General features: G+C 40.8%; 1 protein-coding gene across 9 annotated transcripts in view; it reads left to right on the top strand.

The window, feature by feature from the left end:
• LOC123372719 (aminopeptidase O (putative)) overlaps positions 1 to 19668 on the top strand; it is a 388654-nt gene that overhangs the window by 111475 nt on the left and 257511 nt on the right. For 8 of the 9 annotated variants that reach the window (XM_045021081.1, XM_045021084.1, XM_045021083.1 and 5 more), the window contains one exon: positions 9403 to 10357. In XM_045021081.1, coding sequence (XP_044877016.1) covers positions 9513 to 10357 — 845 coding nt within the window. In that variant the 5' untranslated portion in view covers positions 9403 to 9512. Of the gene's footprint in view, positions 1 to 8626; positions 8781 to 9402; positions 10358 to 19668 lie in introns of all 9 variants that reach the window. The other variant, XM_045021080.1, reaches the window with a different exon arrangement.

The following is a 19668-nucleotide window of genomic DNA, read 5'->3' as shown; positions in this document are numbered from 1 at the left end:
TTGCTAAAGAAAATGCTTACTAAAATAAATTCAGGCAGGTTTTTGGATTTCTGGTTTCTGAAGTGTAAATTTTTATGGGATAAAGAAGCTTTAAAAAACGTATCTCAATTTAAGGCAATATTCTCCCTTTCTAGTCCACATTGTAGACCTTTACTGTGAATTCTATGTATAAAATGAGTACAGAACTCCCACTGTATTACTGGAATTTTGTGTAATATGAGTTTGGGAAATTCAGCAGAGATCCCTAGTGTGATTTGGGGAGATTTTGCACTTGGATTGGTTGTTGGTATCTAGTAAACATAACAGGTGGTTTCTTCATCTGTAGTTCAAAGACCTATTTCTAAGTTATCCTGTGTGTTCCTTTGGCTTCACTAGTCCTCATTTTAGAGCTTTTTACAATAATTAGAATGGATAAGCCAACCACAGGGTTAGCCACACAAACTCCATTAACATCAGAGGGAGTTGTGTGTCTAAATCCCCGATAGGCTTTGAAAATCTCAACCATGTAGTTCACGAAACATGTTTATGAATTAATTTAGAATCATAAAAACATCCATACAGACAATATTTTCCTCTAATCATACAGATAGCAAATAAACATCTAGAGATCTACTTAGATATGAACTGTTATAATTTTCAATGGGTCAAGGTAGCTACCAGGTAGAAAATGTCATTAAAGGCTGCTTTATTCACTAAAATTCCCACAATATTTTTATTCACTTTTTTGGGGAGGGCGGGATATTACTATTTAATATCATAGCTAGGAAATATACATTGAAACTAAAGACTGTATAAAAATTAACAACTTCAAACTAAATCTGAATACTTCAAGCATCTTGCTGATCTAGGTACTTATGTAGCCATTATCACTATGGAATCTGAGTTAATTTCTGTAACTCAAATGTAGTGGCGTAAAGGTAGAAAGTATTTGTATGTATTATACAAAACCAGTGGTTTTCAAACTTTTTTTCTGGGGACCCAGTTGAAGAAAATTGTTGATGCCTGCCAGCCAACGGAGCTGGGGATGAGGGGCTCAGGGCTGGGGCAGGGGTTTGGGGTGCGGGAGGGGATCAGGGCTCTGGACTGGGGGTGCAGGCTCTGGGATGGAGCCAGGGGTGAGGGGTTTGGGGTTCAGGAGGGGGTTCTGGCTTTCGGGGGGAGTGGGTTCGGGGCTGGGGCAGGGGATTGGGGTGCGGACTTATCTCCAGTGGCTCCCACTCAACAGACGAGCCGGGTTGCAGAGGGAGGTTTCCTGCCTGTCCTGGCATCACAGACTGTGCTGCGCACCGGAAGTGGCCAGCAGCAGGTCCGGCTCTTAGGTGGAGGCGTGCAAGTGGCTTCACGCGACTCTCGCCTGCAGGCACCACATTTCACCTCCCCCAGTTTTGATTGGCTGGATCCCGGCCAATGGGAGTGTGGAGCCAGTGCTCGGGAGAGGGCAGCGCATGGAGTACTGTGGCCCCCCTGCGTAGAAGCCAGACCTGCTGCTGGCCACTTCCCGGGTGCAGCACAGTGTTGGAAAAGGTAGGCACTAGCCTGCCTTAGCTGAGCAGCACTGCCAACGGGACTTTTAACGTTCCGGTTGCTGGTGCTGACCAGAGCAAGGTGACCCAGTGCCTTACATGCAGCGACCCAGTAGTGGGTCGCAACTCACGGTTTGAAAAACACTGTTATACACTATAATGCAGTGGTCCCCAACGCGGTGCCTGCGGGTGCCATGGTGCCCGTGGAGGCATCTTAATGCACCCGCTGAAATGCCGCCAAATTTCAGTGGCATTTCAGTGGGGACGCCTCTCGATGACGACGCTTGTCGGCGACAAGTGATGTCATCGAGAGGCATCGCCCCCAAATTTCGGCGGGGACGCCTCTCGATGACGCCGCTTGCCATCGACAAGTGACGTCATCGAGAGGCGTCGCTTCCGAATTTCGGCGGGGACGCCTCTCAATGATGTTGCTTGTTGACAGGAAGCGGCGTCATCGAGAGGCGTCGCCGCCGAAATTCGGCAGCATTTCGGCGGGTGCTCCACCGCCGCAGTGGTCCTTCAGCTGGCGCCCGCTAGCCAAAAAGGTTGGGGACCACTGCTATAATGGATCAAATCTTAATTGCTTTAGTAAGTCTATGCATTTGAAATGTGGCATTAATTGCAAGAGTAATGACCAAAATTGAGTTTAAAGACTAAGATTCTGTGATTTTGGTAAAACAATTGGGTCCATTCCTTCCCCACCCCCCAAACAAGGTCGCCGTGTCTGTAATTATGTACACAAGTGATTTTTTTCAACATTTTTAGAAACAAAAATATCAAAGGACGTAAAGGTGAAGGAAGTGTTTCTTGTGTTTGCCTTCCCTGACCGTCCCCCCAACCATAGCACTTGAAGCAGCAGTACACTCTTGCCTCTGTTGCTCCTGCACTGTATGAAGATGATCTCAACATGCACCCTTGTAACTTCATGTATATATCTTTTCACTAGAGCCATAAAAGACAGCAGCTAATGATTTTTTTGCCCCTTTCATGAGGCTTTGAGGTGATGGTGTGGGCCAGCTGGTCCAGCAACAAAAGTCTTTCAGTAGCATTTTTTTCTCCCCAAAGGTTTTTTTGTTGAAATCAAGAGTGAACCACTTGTAACAAAGGAAACAAAAAGGTTTTATTAGCCCAGGCTACAACCCAGGCTTTTGTATGGCAGAGGAGCTCTGCCTCCTCAGACACCTCTTGTCTAACAGGGAGCTATTTTTTGGTGAGGGAGGGTGAGAGAGAGAGTGGTTATAGCAACTGCTATTATGAAGGCTACATGTGTTTCTCTTCTTAACCCCATGCTTTCAGTTGCTTAATATGTTCTAAAACTACGTTTGTGGCTGTGATTTTACAGACTTGGTTCATTTTCCCCAAGTGAATTACTCTTTATAAATTTCAGAGTGGTAGCCGTGTTAGTCTGTATCAGCAAAAACAACGAGGAGTCCTTGTGGCATCTTAGAGACTAACCAATTTATTTGGGCATAAACTTTCATGGGCTAAAACCCACTTCATCAGGTGCATGGAGTGAAAAATACAGTAAGCAGTATAAATATTACAGCACATGAAAAGATGGGAGTTGCCATACTAAGTGGGGAGTCAGTGCTAACAAGGCCAATTCAATTAAGGTGGAAGTGGCCTATTCTCAACAGTTGACAAGAGGGGGTGAATATCAAGAGAGGGAAAAGTACAAAAAGTAAAAAACTTCAAAAACAGACTTCAACAAGAAACTGCAGAACTGGAATTAATTTGCAAACTGGATACCATCAAATTAGGCCTGAATAAAGACTGGGAGTGGATGATTCACTACAAAAAGTAATTTTCCATCTTTTGATATTCACCCCTTCTTGTCAACTGTTGAGAATAGGCCACTTCCACCTTAATTGAATTGGCCTCATTTGCACTGACCCCCCACTTGGTAAGGCAACTCCCATCTTTCATGTGCTGTAATATTTATACTGCTTACTGTATCTTTCACTCCAGGCATCTGATGAAGTGGGTTTTAGCCCATGAAAGCTTATGCCCAAATAAATTGGTTAGTCTCTAAGGTGCCACAAGGACACCTCATCGTTTTTTCTTTATAAACTGGAACAATAAATGGATAAGTCACTTATCTTTAAAGAGGGCAGATGGGATGGAATTGAGTTTTCCCCTATATATAATATAGTATGTGTGTATGTATCCCCCCTCCAAATAAAAAAAAAACTGAAAAAAACCTGTAAACCAACAACAAAGCCCCTAAAGTTCATGTAATCCTGTGGAAAGGGATTTGGGGCTTATTGAATCACAGGCTAAATATGAGTCAACAGTGTAACACTGTTGCGAAAAAAAAAAGGCAAACATCATTCTGGGATGTATTAGCAGGAATGTTGTAAGCAAGACACAAGAAGTAATTCTTTCACTCTACTCTGCACTGATAAGGCTGCAACTGGAGTACTGTGTCCAGTTCTGGGTGCCACATTTCATGAAAGATGTGGACAACTTGGAGAAAGTTCAGAGGAGAGCAACAAAAATTATTAAAGGTCTAGAAAACATGACCTATGAGGAAAAATTGAAAAAATTGGGTTTGTTTAGTCTGGAGAGGAGAAGAAAAGACTGGTGGGGTGGGCGGGACCATAACAGTTTTCAAGTCCTTAAAGTTCGTTACAAGGCAGAGGGAGAAAAATTGTTCTCATTAACCTCTGAGGACAGGACAAGAAGCAATGGGCTTAAATCGCAGCAAGGACCATTTAGGTTGGACATTTAGAAAAACTTCTTAACTGGCAGCGTAGTTAAGCACTCACCCCCAGTCATGGCTCTCCTCCTGGCTCTGGCTCCAGCTCCACCCCTGGCCATGGCTCTGCTCCTGGACCCACCCCCAGCCTTGGCTCCCGGCCCTAGATGTACCCCCCAGCCTTGGCCCCTTTTCCTCTGTCTGTGCCTCCCCCTGGGAGCCACAACTCCCGGCCCTGGCTCCAGTTGGGGGAGGAGGGCAACTGTGGGGATCACTGCGTTAAAGGAACACTTAACAAAACTACTGCTGTTATGGGGCTTCGTATTCCAGGACTCTAGTGTTTGTCCAAGAGGAGCAGCTAATGAAGGCTGAGGCATGTTTCTACAAGCACCTGTATAGGTTTGTTGTTTTCCTTTTATTGGACGAATGTCCTGCCAAGATGACGACTAAAAAAAATATCCCTATCAAAAGAATATCTAGTGAAAATGGGGAACTATTTGAAACAACAAATACATACTGCATACATAGACCATCCATATACAGTTTAAATACTTACAACACCGTCTTCATTTTATGTTTAAATGTTGTTAAAATGCACTGTGGCACAAAGAGCGACCATTGCTTAGGGGTTAGAGAGTTATTGGTTCTGCTGTTGACTTTCTGTATGATCTTCAGCAAGTTGCTTCATCTCTCTGTGCCTCACTTTTTCAGTGGTCTAATACTTTTCAGCAGTGGTTCTCAAACATGGTACTAAGAGTACTTCCAAGTGGTCCACAGGCTGCTTCTGTGAGAACTTCAGGGTGTGATGTTTCTGGGAGCTGTATCTGAGCACTAGATTCCGTGGATTTCCAAAAGGCTTTTGACCAACAAAACTTAAATGCAAACGTAAAACAATCACCACATTTCCGCACCCGCAAGAAGACTGCTTTAAAATTGCAGAATGACAGAGCGATAAGGGGAAATTTGGCAATGATAAATGTAAAGTTCCTACATCCAGGGAAAGGAAATGACCAACCAGGGTACAAAATGAGTGGGAAGGGGTATAACAAAGCAGTCATAGCCATCACGCTAAAGCCAGTTTAATTTTCATTTTGTCTCCCTAATACTGTCCATTTTCATGAAGTGAATGCTATAGTGGTCAGAGGGAAAGGTATTGAATTGGACTTTAGTGAGGAAGTGGTGGACCACAAGAGCTTGTCTTTTTTTTTAAGAGTTGTCTACAATAAGAAAATATTTCAGATCTATTGCTTTAGAGTACCTACCTCATAGCCATCTGTGTGGCTTAATTAGGAATTCTAGGGCTTCTATTTTTACAAATTTTCAGTGTTTACTTTTGGCTATCTTTGAATTGTACTTGTGCAGATATAAGCAAAAAAAAGTTGTTTAGAAATTAAATAAACCAAAAGATAAAAACATGCTTATTTTTTTACAAAAAAATTTCACATGCTGCGTACCCAAACAAAACCACTTACAACTTGCTTTGTGCATGCCCAAGAAGTGAACCACAGAGAATGTGAAATGAAAGTGATTATAGACTAATTTATAGCAAATAGTGAGAATTGGATCTGGGTTCTGTTGAAAGTCTGGCTTGTTTGTTTTTTTGTGGTGGTGTAGCATCTAGGAACTTACAATCTAAGTAGGGTTTTTAAATAAATTTTACTACTTTCTGGTTGCTTGCTTGTTTTCCCTCTTCCCAGTGTTTGCCTGTTAAATTCAAATCTTGGAAAATTACGTTGTGTTGATCATGGGTTTTCTGTTTAGCTAGAAACCAGGCATGAAATTCTGGCCCACTTGAAATTAATGCCAAAACTCCCTCTGAATTTATAGGGCCAGAATTTCACTTCAGATTTCTGATAATTGATGACTGGCAAGTGCTGGAGCAGCTCTTATGAAGATTGGTATAGAAACATAATGCATTATAAATTATTTGTCCTCTGTTATACAATGCATCAGTGCCTTCTCTGTAATTAATACATCTAAATTCTCAGGCTTTTGCTCTTATTACCAGGCCACAGAATGTCTTTATACAGCATGCTATAATCTCATCTTGACATATGTATTCTCTGTATATACATATTGTTTACACAAGTGTAGTTTATTGTATGTCACTGTGTAAAATTTGGGCTGTTACAGGAAATAAGAAAGCTGAGGCAAAACATTAGTTCCATTTCTCCTTGACTGTTTATGATGAACCAAACCATAAGTGACAATGTTTTGCTTTTTATACCACTCAGATTTGTTGTAACCACAGGTATTATGTAGCTCTCTTGTATTGATCCTGCTCACAAACATTTTATATAGTTTCCACATCAATTTTAACTTTACTACATAATTCTCTGTGGGTGTCCAATGGACAAAACTTTACTGAAGTTATTGTAGCTGTGCCTGTTTCCGTAAGCAGAAAATTTGGCCCTGTACCTGAAATATTATTTACACATATCTAAGACCTATGAACTAAGTACTATAGAACAAAATCATCTGTGTTCAGACAGTCTCTCAGGATACCAGGAACTGTAAAATGCATATAGGTACAATAACACAATACATTTCTTGCCTGAGTCTTTCCATTCTTGTATCTGGAAATTCTAGAGGCGCTGTAAGAAAATCTAGCCTCTGCCTGTTAGTGATCCAGGTCCCCCTTAACACGTGAAAAAGTATCCAGAGCAATGGGGATCTTCTAGGAACTAAGGTCATCAGAACCTCGTAGGTGAGGAGGAAAATCTACCATGAATGTGTGCCATATTGTGGCCAATACCTGAGAAACCATTACCCCACATGGCTAATATCTCCAAATACTGACTGGTCTCAAACTTCCCATTTCTGAGCAATTTAACTGAGAAGCTTGCTGAAGCTTGACTCTAACTCCACCTATATACAGTTAATGTTCTGGACTCCTCCCATTTAAGCTCCAGGCCAGTACATTGGTGCTGTTGGTATTGGATGATCCTTTCATGAATGGACAAGAAGCAGATACTCCTATTTATATTGCTGGACCTCTCTGCTGTATTTGATATTATCAAACATGGAATTCTGTGGTCCGTTTTCAGAGTTGTCCAGTGGTTAGCAGAACTATGCTGATGTGGCTTCATTCATTCCTCTCAGACTTCACCTAGAGAGTTATGATGGACACCTTGTCCTCCACCTCCAGAAGTGTTACCTGTGGAATCCTACTAGGATAAATTCCCTTCCCTGTCTTTCTTGTGTGCATGCCCTCTCTCCTGCTTTTTCTTTCTCTCTCTGAAGCACCCAAGGCATGTTGAGACAATATGGACTGAAATGCCAGCAATATGCTGATGGCATACAGCTTTGTATCACTTTCATATCAGATACAGAGAGCATCACCCTGCACCTGTCTGATGGCTGACAGCAGCAGGTTGTTGAAATGAGCTGCTGTTCCATCCTCTCAGCTCTTTGTAATTACTTGGATCCTCTGAAGGAAAAGGCCTTGTGTGTTAACTTTGGGTTCCATGGCATGATAAAAGGTCTGTGTTAAAGGGGATCATGAGACATGCAATCAGGGCTTCCACTTGCTCTAGCTGTCTCCCAAACGCCCCTTGGCCATGGGAGAAGGCCCAATGCTATGATACCTTGTTTTCTGGGTAATCTTCCTGGTGGTAGTGTGGGGCGCAATGTAGTCCCTTCTTGGCCTTCCCCTTCCCCTTGGGATACCAATCTAACAGAGAGAGTACTCCATGGGCTCCCACAAAAGAGGGAAGGAGTAATAGAGGAATCTGATCCTGACCGCTATTTTGCACAGACTGTGGGAGATCCACATACAAATCTCTTTGAGATGTTCTTGTGAGGTATATACGGCTGTGAAACAATATCCCAAGGGATGCCTCAAGACTTCAGATATATAAAATAAACTAGACAGATGTTATTGAGAACATTCCTACATTGGTAGAGAATGGGCTAGTTGTCCTAATGATTCTCCACCTTCTCTAATTTCTAATTCCCAAAATATTTTATTTATTTAGTTCAATTTTTTAAAAGACTGAGTAATAGAGATGTAAAGTAGTAATCTTTGATATGAAAACAAAGCTAACCACCAAATAAATTTTGACAAATAAGACTAGAATGCTCACAAATGCAAAGCTCATTCTGAGGAAGCCTACCCTAGAGAAGCTGCACTAAGAGTTTGAGCTGAGGTTTTCAATTTCTTGTCTCTAAGGTTTATTACTATATATTCAATAAATGGACAGAAATAGAACATGCTAGAAAATATTCAGTTACAACAAAGAAAACATCAGTGAGCTAAATGATTTTGTACAATTTGAATGTTGTCTCAATCACTATATTGTAAAAACAAAGTAAACTTTCATGAAGAACTTCTGTTTTTTGTTGCTACAGATGTTGATGCGTTTTATGTTTTTCTTCCTTGTATTGGTATTTGCATATTTTCCAGTGAGAAGACCTTTTGTTTGCCATAAGAAGGCTATTATCCAGAATGTTAATGGATTTCCAGCTATTAAGATGTAATGATATACCTTGAGTATCTAACTATACATTTGAAAAATCTCCATGAGCAATCTCAAAGGAATACTTAGAATGCACTCCTGGTAAATTGGCTCATTTTCTTGTAATTTACTAGAAGTGCTGATATGCAAGCGGTTGTAATATAAAAAGTACATTAATCCCTGGAGTTACATTGTATATATTAAATTATTACTCTCAAAGTATAAAACATACGAGGCCATTTAGCCTTTTTTCATACTTGTTACTTAAAATCACAGTAGAAAAACAATCGCTGTCATTTGAGGCAAGAAATTATAAATGATATGTTTAGTATCTTAAAAACAAGATATGCTGTAATAAAGTAAGTTTGATCTTGCATAAAAACTTGTATTTTTCAAAGGGTTGCCAGTGAAAAGAAAGTGCTGTTAAGGAAGCTGTATCATTAAAGCTCATTTCTTTTAGTTAACAAACTAATATTTTGAGAAATCTGTTCACTTGGACATCTTCTGTGATTGTCATATAGATTAGACTGCCTGCTGTTCTAGCTGCCAGATCTTGAAATCTTTTCTTAAGGAATATGCTCACTACCTCGGTATAAACAAAGGAATTCATTATTTGACCATAGAAATTCTAATAACTACAGCACAGTTATTTGTACTAACTTCTAGATACATCCATTTCAGAACACTTGTTTAAAATGTTCTTTGATTGTTTTCCCTTCTACAGAGTAAGAGAGAAATGGTGGAACTGTAACTCACTACACTAACTTTTATGTGAACCAACTGTTATTTATGCCACTGGGAGGCTGAAAGTCCTGGAAACATGTTGTGTAAGAAATGACAGAAAATTTGCAAAGCCGTTGCCTAGCAAATTGGAACATGGAGATGAAGCTAGATCCTGCTAAGGATGACCTACCCCTAATGGCCAACACACGCCACATGCTCGTAAAGCATTATGTATTGGACTTAGATGTGGATTTTAAAAGCCAAGTTATTGAAGGCACCGTAGTTCTCTTTTTTGAGCCTGGGAGCAGATGCAAAAAAGGAGGCAGTGCTGGGGAAGGAGCCTGCCTTTCACAGTCATATGAAACATGCAAAATTAGGGCATCTGAACCTTGTCACAGTCCTGTGAGAAATGTAAGTGCCCGCTCATCTAAAACAGGATATAATGATTTTGCAGTCTGTGCTAAAGGTGAAAAAGATACTTCTGATAAAAATGGTAACCATAGCAACGGGGAACAGGCTTCTGGGATTTCTAGTTCAAAGAACTGCTGTGACATAGAGAATCATGGGAGTGAAGATTTTTTGCTGGTATTGGACTGCTGTGATTTATCTGTGTTAAAGGTCGAGGAGGTAGATGTTGCTGCTGTGTCAGGTATTGAAAAATTTACAAGGTCTGCCAAGCTAACTGATGCTGAAGAGCTGAGAAATCTTAGGAATCAGATTGTACATGAACTTGTGACTTTACCTGCGGATCATTGGAGGGAACAGCTATACTATTACACCCGCTGCAGCCAGGCGCCTGGTTGTGGAGAGCTTCTGTTTTCCACTGGCCCTTGGAGCTTGATGATAAGGAAAGCAGAGGTTCAAGCACCAAGAGACTTCCCTCATGCAATAAGGATATGGTACAAAACAAAGCCAGAGGGAAGATCAGTTACATGGACCACAGACCAGAGTAGCAGGTATGTAACTATTGGCTCTACAGCTGTACACATGTTCATTTTATACGCGGAGAGAGAAGAATTCAGAGTGATGCATTAAATGGGAATAACTATGCAAAGAAGATAAACATTCATTTTCACTGCTTTCTTTTCATCCTTAGTCTGAATTTTACTGGATTACAGTAAAGCAGGTAAACTGAAGGACAGACAAAATCCGAACAAGATTACATTCCTTAATCCTAGATCAAATGATTGCCTTTATTTAGTTTGCATGTTCAGGGCTGGATTGGGTTGCATGTCGGGTAAGGTGTATGTGTCGGGGGGGGGGGGAGGGATAGAAGGTGGGATGAGGTAGTTGTGGGGGAAGAGAATGTATAAATGAAAGATACTTACGCTTTAGTATTCTGGTTGTTTTTCCTTCCTAGCATAAGAAACTGATCATATAATATAACAATTGGTATTTGTAATACTGACTAGAATACCTCACAAACTAGCCTTTTGTCATTTACTAATTCTGTACTGAGTTTATAGTTAGAATCCTTTCCTGTTTAGTCTCTCTTAACCAACTTTTAAAATCTCCTTTGTGCATAAAATAAAATCCATTGCTGATGGCAAGTAAATTGTGAGTTGCAATTTGAGTGGAGGTTTGATTATTATATAGCATTGTAAATATATATGATGCTGTACAGAGCACTTAAAGTTAGATTTACAATCACATGAACTGTAACTTCATTGGGCCATGATATTTAAATTGGATTTCAATAGCTTATTGGATTCCTCAGTGGAGATAGTTGAGAAATAACAACAAATCTACTGTGCTATCACGTTTGATAGTGGTAGGGAACCAGGTTCCAGTAAACTCTTGTCACTCTTCCACAAAACAGAAACTGAGCTGTCATTCAGTCTCAGCCACACTAGTGGAAATTGAGTCACTTCACTGAAGTCAGAATTTGGCCCTCTAATTGTGCATAAAGCACTTGGACAATTTTAATACTGAACCTCTACTCAAGCTTTAAGCAGAGAGTGTTGTTTGCTCATGTTCATTACTAATCAGTAGATATTTCTGGTCCTGAAGGAATATTCATTTGATGTGGGATTTTTTTATTCAGTGAGGGCATGCATTTTTTACCATTGCATTGAGTGAAGCACAAGGAGGTTGAGTTGCCTGTAATCATACGAGTATGTCAGTGGCTCTCTATCCTTCATTTTAGTTTTTATAACTTTCTGGACACTAGCTGACATCAGACTTTTTTACAAGGTGTTTTTTGGTGGTTATTCCAGGTTAATGTTTTGAACATTTGGGAAATTTGTATAGATTAAATCACTAAGTGCTCTTAGTTTTAAATCTTTTTTTCCCCATTTGATTCCTAGGGATAGTACTGATGTTTTTGCTGCTTATATTAGAAGCAGCCCATGGGAGTTGCACAGAAGTGTGCAGGCTTTTATGCTTCTGTAGAGTGGAAAAGACAAGACTATGTGGTGATCATTATATCAGAAAGTTTGATGGAAACAGTCTGTTGTAGCTTTGTTTTCTGTCTCTTGTAGGTTGATTTTTTAATTGCTGTATTCCAGAAACTATTTCCTATCACAAGTTTTCAGATCACAGACAGGTACTAGAATCCTTATTTTCAGAGGTTGTGAAATGAGATTTACAGAGTATACATCTATAAATATAGGGGTTAACTCCTTTCCACACCATACAGAATTTTTGTCATTTTTTAAATTAAAACAGAAAGAAAAAAATAAATAAGATCAATTAATAGTATATGGGGGGTGGGGGAGTGATGTTACAGTGTTTTATTGCTTCTACAATGCCACATATGTGCATGATGCTGTATAGGCAGACACAATGTCAATCCTTTCTCCAAAGTGTTTACAGTCTTGGGTTCCAATCTTCCAAAAAATTGCTCAAATGAATATGAAGGAACAGACATTCTGTAGTCATTTCAAATGCATTATCTTCTAGTTTGTTTGTACAATGCTTTGAAGATGTAGTATTCAATAAATATTATATCACATTTTTATTTTATTTTTGTAGATACTTCTGTTTCTGTCATGATTCACAAAAATCTATTTAAGCAGTGTGATTACGATTAGTGGGCTGGATTCAGATGAGTATATGCGTAAGGAAATTAAATACGGGCATAATGGGTTGCATTCCTTTTTTCCAAAGCAAGGCCTGAACACATGGAATTTCAGTGATTCACTGTTTAACCCTTTGATACTAGAAAATGCATTAATGCTCACAGTAGGCGCTTCCATCCAGCCCCAGGACATTGGGTTTATATGTTAAAAACAGATGCCTTTTCGAGGCTTCCTACAAGAGCAATAAATTATGGGGCAAAAAAGAGAAGCAGGCTTGCCTTTTTTTGTTCTTGCCTTTTCCCAGAAGTCTGCAACAGTATCCTTATTAAGATAAAAGTATGTATAGAACAAAAAATCACTTGAAGTGTGGGAAAGTGACAAGGGTCCCAATTCATTGAGGTCTCCCAAACTTTGAGGATGAGTAGCCCCGCTGAAGTCAGTGAGACTACTCACGCACTTAACGTTATGCCCAAGTATTTTGTAGATTTAGGACCTATCAAAATGTCATTTTAGGATTCCAGTCTTATTATTTAAGTAAATTATTCCATATTAAATATACTCAGTTTATGATTTTCACAACTGCCAGCTTTGCAAATTAAACTTGGAGTGTGAAAGTCCACACAGGTTCCTTCTGCCTTTACTCATCATCCACTCTAATAAAGAAATTGCAGTTGGAATTTATTTTACAATTTGGTTGACATATACCTACAACAGAATTCACCTTACTTTCTCAGAGCTGTTCTAGCAATAACAGAACCTTACTTTTCATAATAAAGGAGCAAACGGGACTCTGAATACATACAAGTAACATATTTGCTGAGTCAAATGATAGCATTTTAGTCAGTTCTCTGACTATAATGACCTTTTAAAATAAAACAAGGATATTCAGCTTAATCTCTAGAACAGGGGTTCTCAAACTGTGGGTCGCAACCCCATTTTAATGGGGTCGCCAGCACTGGCTTAGACTTGCTGGGGCTAACACCAAAGCCCGAGCCCCACTGCCTGGGACCGAAGCCCAAGCCCTGAGCGGCAGGCTCAGGTTACAGGCCCCCTGCCTGGGGCTGAAGCCCTTGGGCTTTGCCTTTGCTCTGTCATCCCGTCAGGGGCAGTGGGATTCAGGCTTTGGGCCCCCCTGCCCAGGGCGGTGGGGCTTGGGTGGGCTCAGGCTTCGTTCCCATCTCCTGGGGCTGTAATAATTTTTGTTGTCAGAAGGGGGGTCACGGTGCAATGAAGTTTGAGAACCCCTGCTCTAGAACCAAGGAGTTCAAAAAGTTCAAAGTATCTGGATTTATTTGAACCAAATTTCTGGATCTTTTGAGATCACTTACAGCTAATTTTTATGAAAAGTATTTGACAAAATGTTTTAAAAGCATTCTACCCCTTTTTGTCTTTGTGCAAGCTGCAAAGCTTGCCACTTTCAGCATAAATCTCTTATTTTAATAATAATTATTAATAAATAATTCAGCTGAGGCTCTTGAGTGCATTAAAAATATTAATTGATTCACACAGTTCCTACTTTGATGTATATAAATTAGTGTTTTCCCTAATTTACAGGTAAGTAAACTGATGTAGAAGGAGATTAAGCGAGTACCTTGAGGTCACAGAAGATGTCAGTGGCAGAGCTGGGGATACCTAAGAGTCCTGTTTCCCAGTTCTCTGCTCACATTGTTAGACCGCAGTGCCTCTACTGTAATAAGAGCCAAAGAATTAGTAGAAGAGTGCTTCAGAACCTTTTCAGAACTGAGCAGCTTGCCAGGAGCCTGAGGGCTGCATCTAATTTACAAATGGATGTGCATGTTACTTTAAGCAGAGATAAATGCATACCGTTTATTTTTACAGAGCACAGTAAATGTACATAGTACTCTACAAAATGTGTAGAGAGGAAAAATGTGTTTAAGTTACATCGGAAGGAATGTTAAAAGGGAAGAGTAGAACTGCTTCTTTGCAACAGAAGGCTTTAAAGACACAAAGATTATGCGATGCAGGTAGATTGTAAGGTTGGTTGTTGCAGTTGTTCAGATTCATAACGGAAAAGAACTGCTGGCTGGTATTTCCAAAGAGAATGTTTCCAAATAGCAGCCCTCTTATGTAACTGTGATATCTGTCGTTTGTCAACCATACTGGCACATAAAGAAATTCAGTAAGCTTCTCTCAAGAAATATTCATTGGAACATTGTGAGTCCATCAATTCTAGATAAATCTTGTCCATCTCGTCTTTTGGGTTCAGCTTGTGATGTGTTTGCAAACATATTTCTGTCCCTTTGAAAGTGTCTGAACCTTTCATCAAATGAACTTTAAAGTCTGTCTGGATTTTTCAGCATAGGGATAAACACTTGGGTTTCTTGAACATTTATTAGGAAATCTAAAAACAGAAAAGACCTTCTGTTTCTTTTCATGACTGCAGCCAAGACCTCTGGCCCATGACTAGTTTCTGCTCTCCTGGCATTTGCAGCCAAAGGTCTCTGCTCCACTCCTAATTTTAATATTTTAGATACTTGTAAGTAACCTATTCCAGCAATTATTATTTTTATTCTTAAATAGTCAAGAAGTAGTTTCTGACTGATTAGACATGTGACATTATCATCAGGGTTCCAAGTTAAAACATTATTGAAATATATGCATACCTCCTAACATTTAAAGTTAATACAGTTGGGGGAAAAGGGGGGCCCCAGAGTTTTGGTTTCAAAGCGAGCCTGCCCTGCACTTACCCCACAGAGGCAGCGTTGTGGCTCCTGTCCCACGGGGCTGACTGGGCTTGGCCCCTGGTGCGGCGGTCGTAATGCCACTCAGGTTTGGCCCAGTCCCCCTGATGTGGGGGAGAGGTGGGTTGCCAAGCCAGATTTGAGTGAGTAGAGCTGCAACTGTATGTGTCAGGGCCCAGGTTTCAAATCCTGTGTTGGGGAGCTGAGCCCAGTCAGGCCTGCAGGACAGGAGTGGCTTCAACTGGGTCAGGGTATTTTGTAGGTCAAAGCGAGTCGGTCCCACAGAACCCAGGACTGTTGAGAGGTCTTTATATGGAGGCAGTATGCACTCAGAACTATAAGCTGTGTTTTGGGGCAGTCTGTCTGTAGAATCAAGCAGACAATATTTTATTGGTTTACATTTACAGCCAGAAAAGAGGATAGAAATTTAATCATTATTAAAAAAGAAAACTCAAATTCTGAAGAAACTGAGAGGCTACCATATGGCTGCAGGAATCACTTTGTGGGTTGTGCACCAAATAAAAAAATAGCTATTTTCCATCATTCAGTTAGACATTGTCATGGTTATAGGCCAGGCTTGGAACAACACTCTGAGTAGAGTTAAAAAATCCAAGAAAGGATATACTGATTTAGATAAAATGAGAGCCAACCCAAACCATGAACCAAAACATTTTGAAAGTTTGGATTGGTTCTGTAAGATATTCCCTCCCTACTGGGTCCAAAGTCTGGTTTGTGTCTAATGTGCCCCGGGCTTTTGATGATAGCCCTCAAAATCCAATATGAGGTGCAGCACATCTGGCAGTCACTTATTGGGTAGGTTGCTGTCTTAAAATCTGTCTAATCTAGCCAAGTGTTCATTGTCTGGATCTGCCCATTGTGGATTTTCTGAAAAGAGAGAAGCGTTCAGCCACTCAGCTGTTTGTTCCCAAAGAAAGAAGGGGAGGGGAAGGGGAAGAGGAAGAGATAAGATGGAGTTGGGGAGAGGAAGAAGGAACAAATTAGATTAGAAAGTTCTCTAATATAATTTTACTTGCTCTGATGCTATGCTGAGGGTTTTAGGAATTCACAGTATTTTTGATAATGTTTTCTATGCAAATATTGGGGACATAAAAATATTTTGAAACTGACCCATTTTTCATTTTTTAAACACTTTGAAACTAAAACAACGTCAGATGGTTATTTAACATAGACACCATGTGACATATCCTGTGTAGATAGACGTTCCCTGATGCTGTAAGGGACGTGCAGAACCATCATTTCAGGTCAAAATTCTGTATTTCTGGTCAACTCATCTGCTGGAATTGAGCAGCCCTGACCTAAAGTGAGGAATACTGCCAACTACAAGATACTCTGTAATGGTGTAGCACCATCACACTGCTGACATTTTAACATATCTCTAATGTATATTAAGTATGGAAAAATAAATAGCAAAGAAAGTAAAATGTGATTCAGAGGAATAGAAGGAACCCAGTATTGTTTGTTTTTGTTTTTCAAAAAATGTGGACAAAACAGGTTAAAAATTTCATTGAAAGAAGAAAAAATATTTTTGAGTAAATCATGGCAGAGTTTTCCTTTTTGCAGATCTTCTAAACTCTTCCCTCTCTGACAGAATGAGACAGTTCAGTGTTCGTTGACACCTCAGCTAGTGCCAACCTGTCAATCAGCTAATCTCCAGGCAATCATGCCATGAATATATGAATATCTAACTAGAAGCTGATGTAACTGTTGTTCTGACTTTCCCACTCAAACTTTAATAGGGTTCTGTATGATCTATTGCTATTTTCATGGCAGACTTTGACATATTTGAAGAAATTTGGTTTAGGAATGCTAAGTTAATCAGTATATCCTGGGCCATCCATAGAGTGGTGTGGGGCCCGGGACAAATCAGCCTCCCTGCTAGTCTCCTCGCCATCCGTCCAGCGTGCGCCCCCTGTCTGCCCGACCACTGCTCTCCTCCTCGCCATTCACCCGCCTGCCTGCCTTCTCACCCCCCTCCTGCGTGCCGCTTGCCTCCCTACCCACCTGCCTACCTCTTGCCTCCCCATTTGCCTCCTCACCCCGCTTGCCTCCCACCTCACCTCGCCACCCACCTCCTCACCTGAATATTGGGACAAATCACGTCCCGATCATACATCAGCCGGGACGTGGGACAAAGGGCTAAATATCGGGATAGTCCCAATTTTATCAAAGCGCAGGGCATCCCAAAGTGCAGGGCCTGAGGTGGTAGCCCCAAGTCGCCCTACCCAAGGGACAGCTCTGAGTATATCTGAACAAAAATGGCATAAAAACAGCTATTGAAAAAATGGAAACTCTGGATTTACCAAGTATTATAACCATTCTCCAACTTTTCGACTTTCCTTTGGATGTGGGATTTAATTGTATGTAATTATCACTATATTTATGTGCCAATTTAATATATAAAATACTTTAAAATTGAAAGTAAAGGTATTTGAAAATTAGAAACTGCACATGCACAATATGCTATTTTGTATTTATTTTCCATATTAGTAACACAGGACTGGAAGCCTGGAGATTAGGTTCTATTCCCAGTTCCCACTGACCTTCTGTTTGACCTTGTACAAGCCACTTTATTTCTCTGTACCTCTATTTTTTTCTCCCATCCTTTGTTTGTTTTGTGTATTTAGATTATAAGCTCTTTGGGGCAGAGACTGACTCTTACTATGTGTTTTTACCATGCCTAGCACAATGGGACCCCAAATTTGGTTGAGATCTCTGAGCACCAACGTAGTTAGTTAGTTGTTAATAATAATAATAATAATTAATAATAATGTATATGTACCAAATTACAGAGCTCCGTATATTAACGAGTAGAGAATAGGCTGATATTCAGATGATACTGGAATTCAGATGTCCTAATATCTGTGTGACATTTGGAATATGAGTAAAGGGCCAGATCCTGGGGTCTGAGCTTTGTGTTCTCAGTACAGCCTATGTGTATGTGTGGGTGTGGCACAAAAGTGGGGGTAAGATCCCAGGCTTTAAGCTGCTGGGTACCAGTCTGGTACCCCAGCATAAAGGATAGTAGCTTTCAACTGCTGTATGTTATGCCAACTGCCTGTGGGCCCAAGGGGTTTTTCAGCAGCTGGGGTTCACCAGCAAATAGGAACACATATGTTATGCTGACTACCTGTGGGTCTAAGCGGCTGTTTTGACAGCTGGGATTTGCCAGCAGGTAGACACCCCTGACCTTTTTGCCAGAGGGTGAGAGTGTGGGTTTGCAGGGAAGCCACTACAGTGGTGCTATACCACTCAAGGAGTTCCTCATGCTGGGAAATCCTCCAAGGGCCTCTTAGGCCAGGTTTGAGGCTGGTTTAGACCATTGGAGCAGAGCAAAACAATCTTAGCAGGGCCAAGGCTCTGGCTAAAAATCTGAATATCAGCATCACCTTTCTCATAGGAATTCTTTCCTGGAGTACCTGGGCTCTCCTCCTGCAATCCTGTGGTTTTTGTGTGGTTTCCATGTACCTGGAACCATCCTCTACTCCTTCTCTTTCCCCTTTGCCCACAGATGCTATAGCTCAGGGGTAGGCAACCTATGGCACGCGTGCCAAAGGCGGCACGCGAGCTGATTTTCAGTGGCACTCACACTGCCTGGGTCCTGGCCACCGGTCCGGGAGATTCTGCATTTTAATTTAATTTTAAATTAAGCTTCATAAACATTTTAAAAACCTTATTTACTTTACATACAACAATAGTTTAGTTATATATTATAGACCTATAGAAAGAGACCTTCTAAAAATGTTAACGTATTACGCAAAACCTTAAATTAGCGTGAATAAATGAAGACTCGGCACACCACTTCTGAAAGGTTGCCAACCCCCCGCTATAGCTAGTCTTCTGTTTCCTTCCTGGATTTTTGGGGGTGCAAAGGGTATCTTCTAGGGAGTAAGTGACCTGCCTACTTTCCCCCCGCACCTCTCTTTCTCATCTAAAACATTTTTGCTCCCATTGTTGTGCACTGTTCCTTTTTCTGTGGCAGAGACCCATTGTTTTCCAATGCATGCCTGGTTACCAAGGGATGTAACCTTCAGCGATTCACCCCAGAGTGATGTGAATTTATGAGGAAGTTTGTAAAGCCTACTTGCCTTTCACTCTCATGTGCTCCTGATGTTTCTGGAGGGTGATTGTGGATTAGGGGATTAGGGCTAGTGACTGTGCCCCCTAGAAATGCAGGACAAAGAGTGGGCCTGCTGCTGCCCCAAACGTTAGAAGAAAATTAGAGTAAAAGGCCAGTAGGCTGTAAAAACTTCCTGAATAATTCACTTTGGGGTTTGTTCCCTAAGATTAGATCCCTTAGTAACTCAGGATCTAGTAGGCTTTATGTCCTTCAAAACTAAACACGACATATTTGACAAAAAGACTAGTGGTATCCTCAGAAAATCTTTCATCTATACTACCACACAGCTGACAGCTTCTGTTCACTCCCTCTGTGCAGTAAGGGCTTGGCTTTTGGGAAGGAATTCAATTAATGAAATTCAGTGTATTGAGGTACTACAGTGGCCACTGCAAAAGATGCTGCCTCCT

This window comes from Mauremys mutica, chromosome 6, assembly GCF_020497125.1.
Source record: "Mauremys mutica isolate MM-2020 ecotype Southern chromosome 6, ASM2049712v1, whole genome shotgun sequence".
Taxonomy (NCBI): domain Eukaryota; kingdom Metazoa; phylum Chordata; order Testudines; family Geoemydidae; genus Mauremys; species Mauremys mutica.
This window is presented reverse-complemented; position numbering and strand designations above follow the sequence as displayed.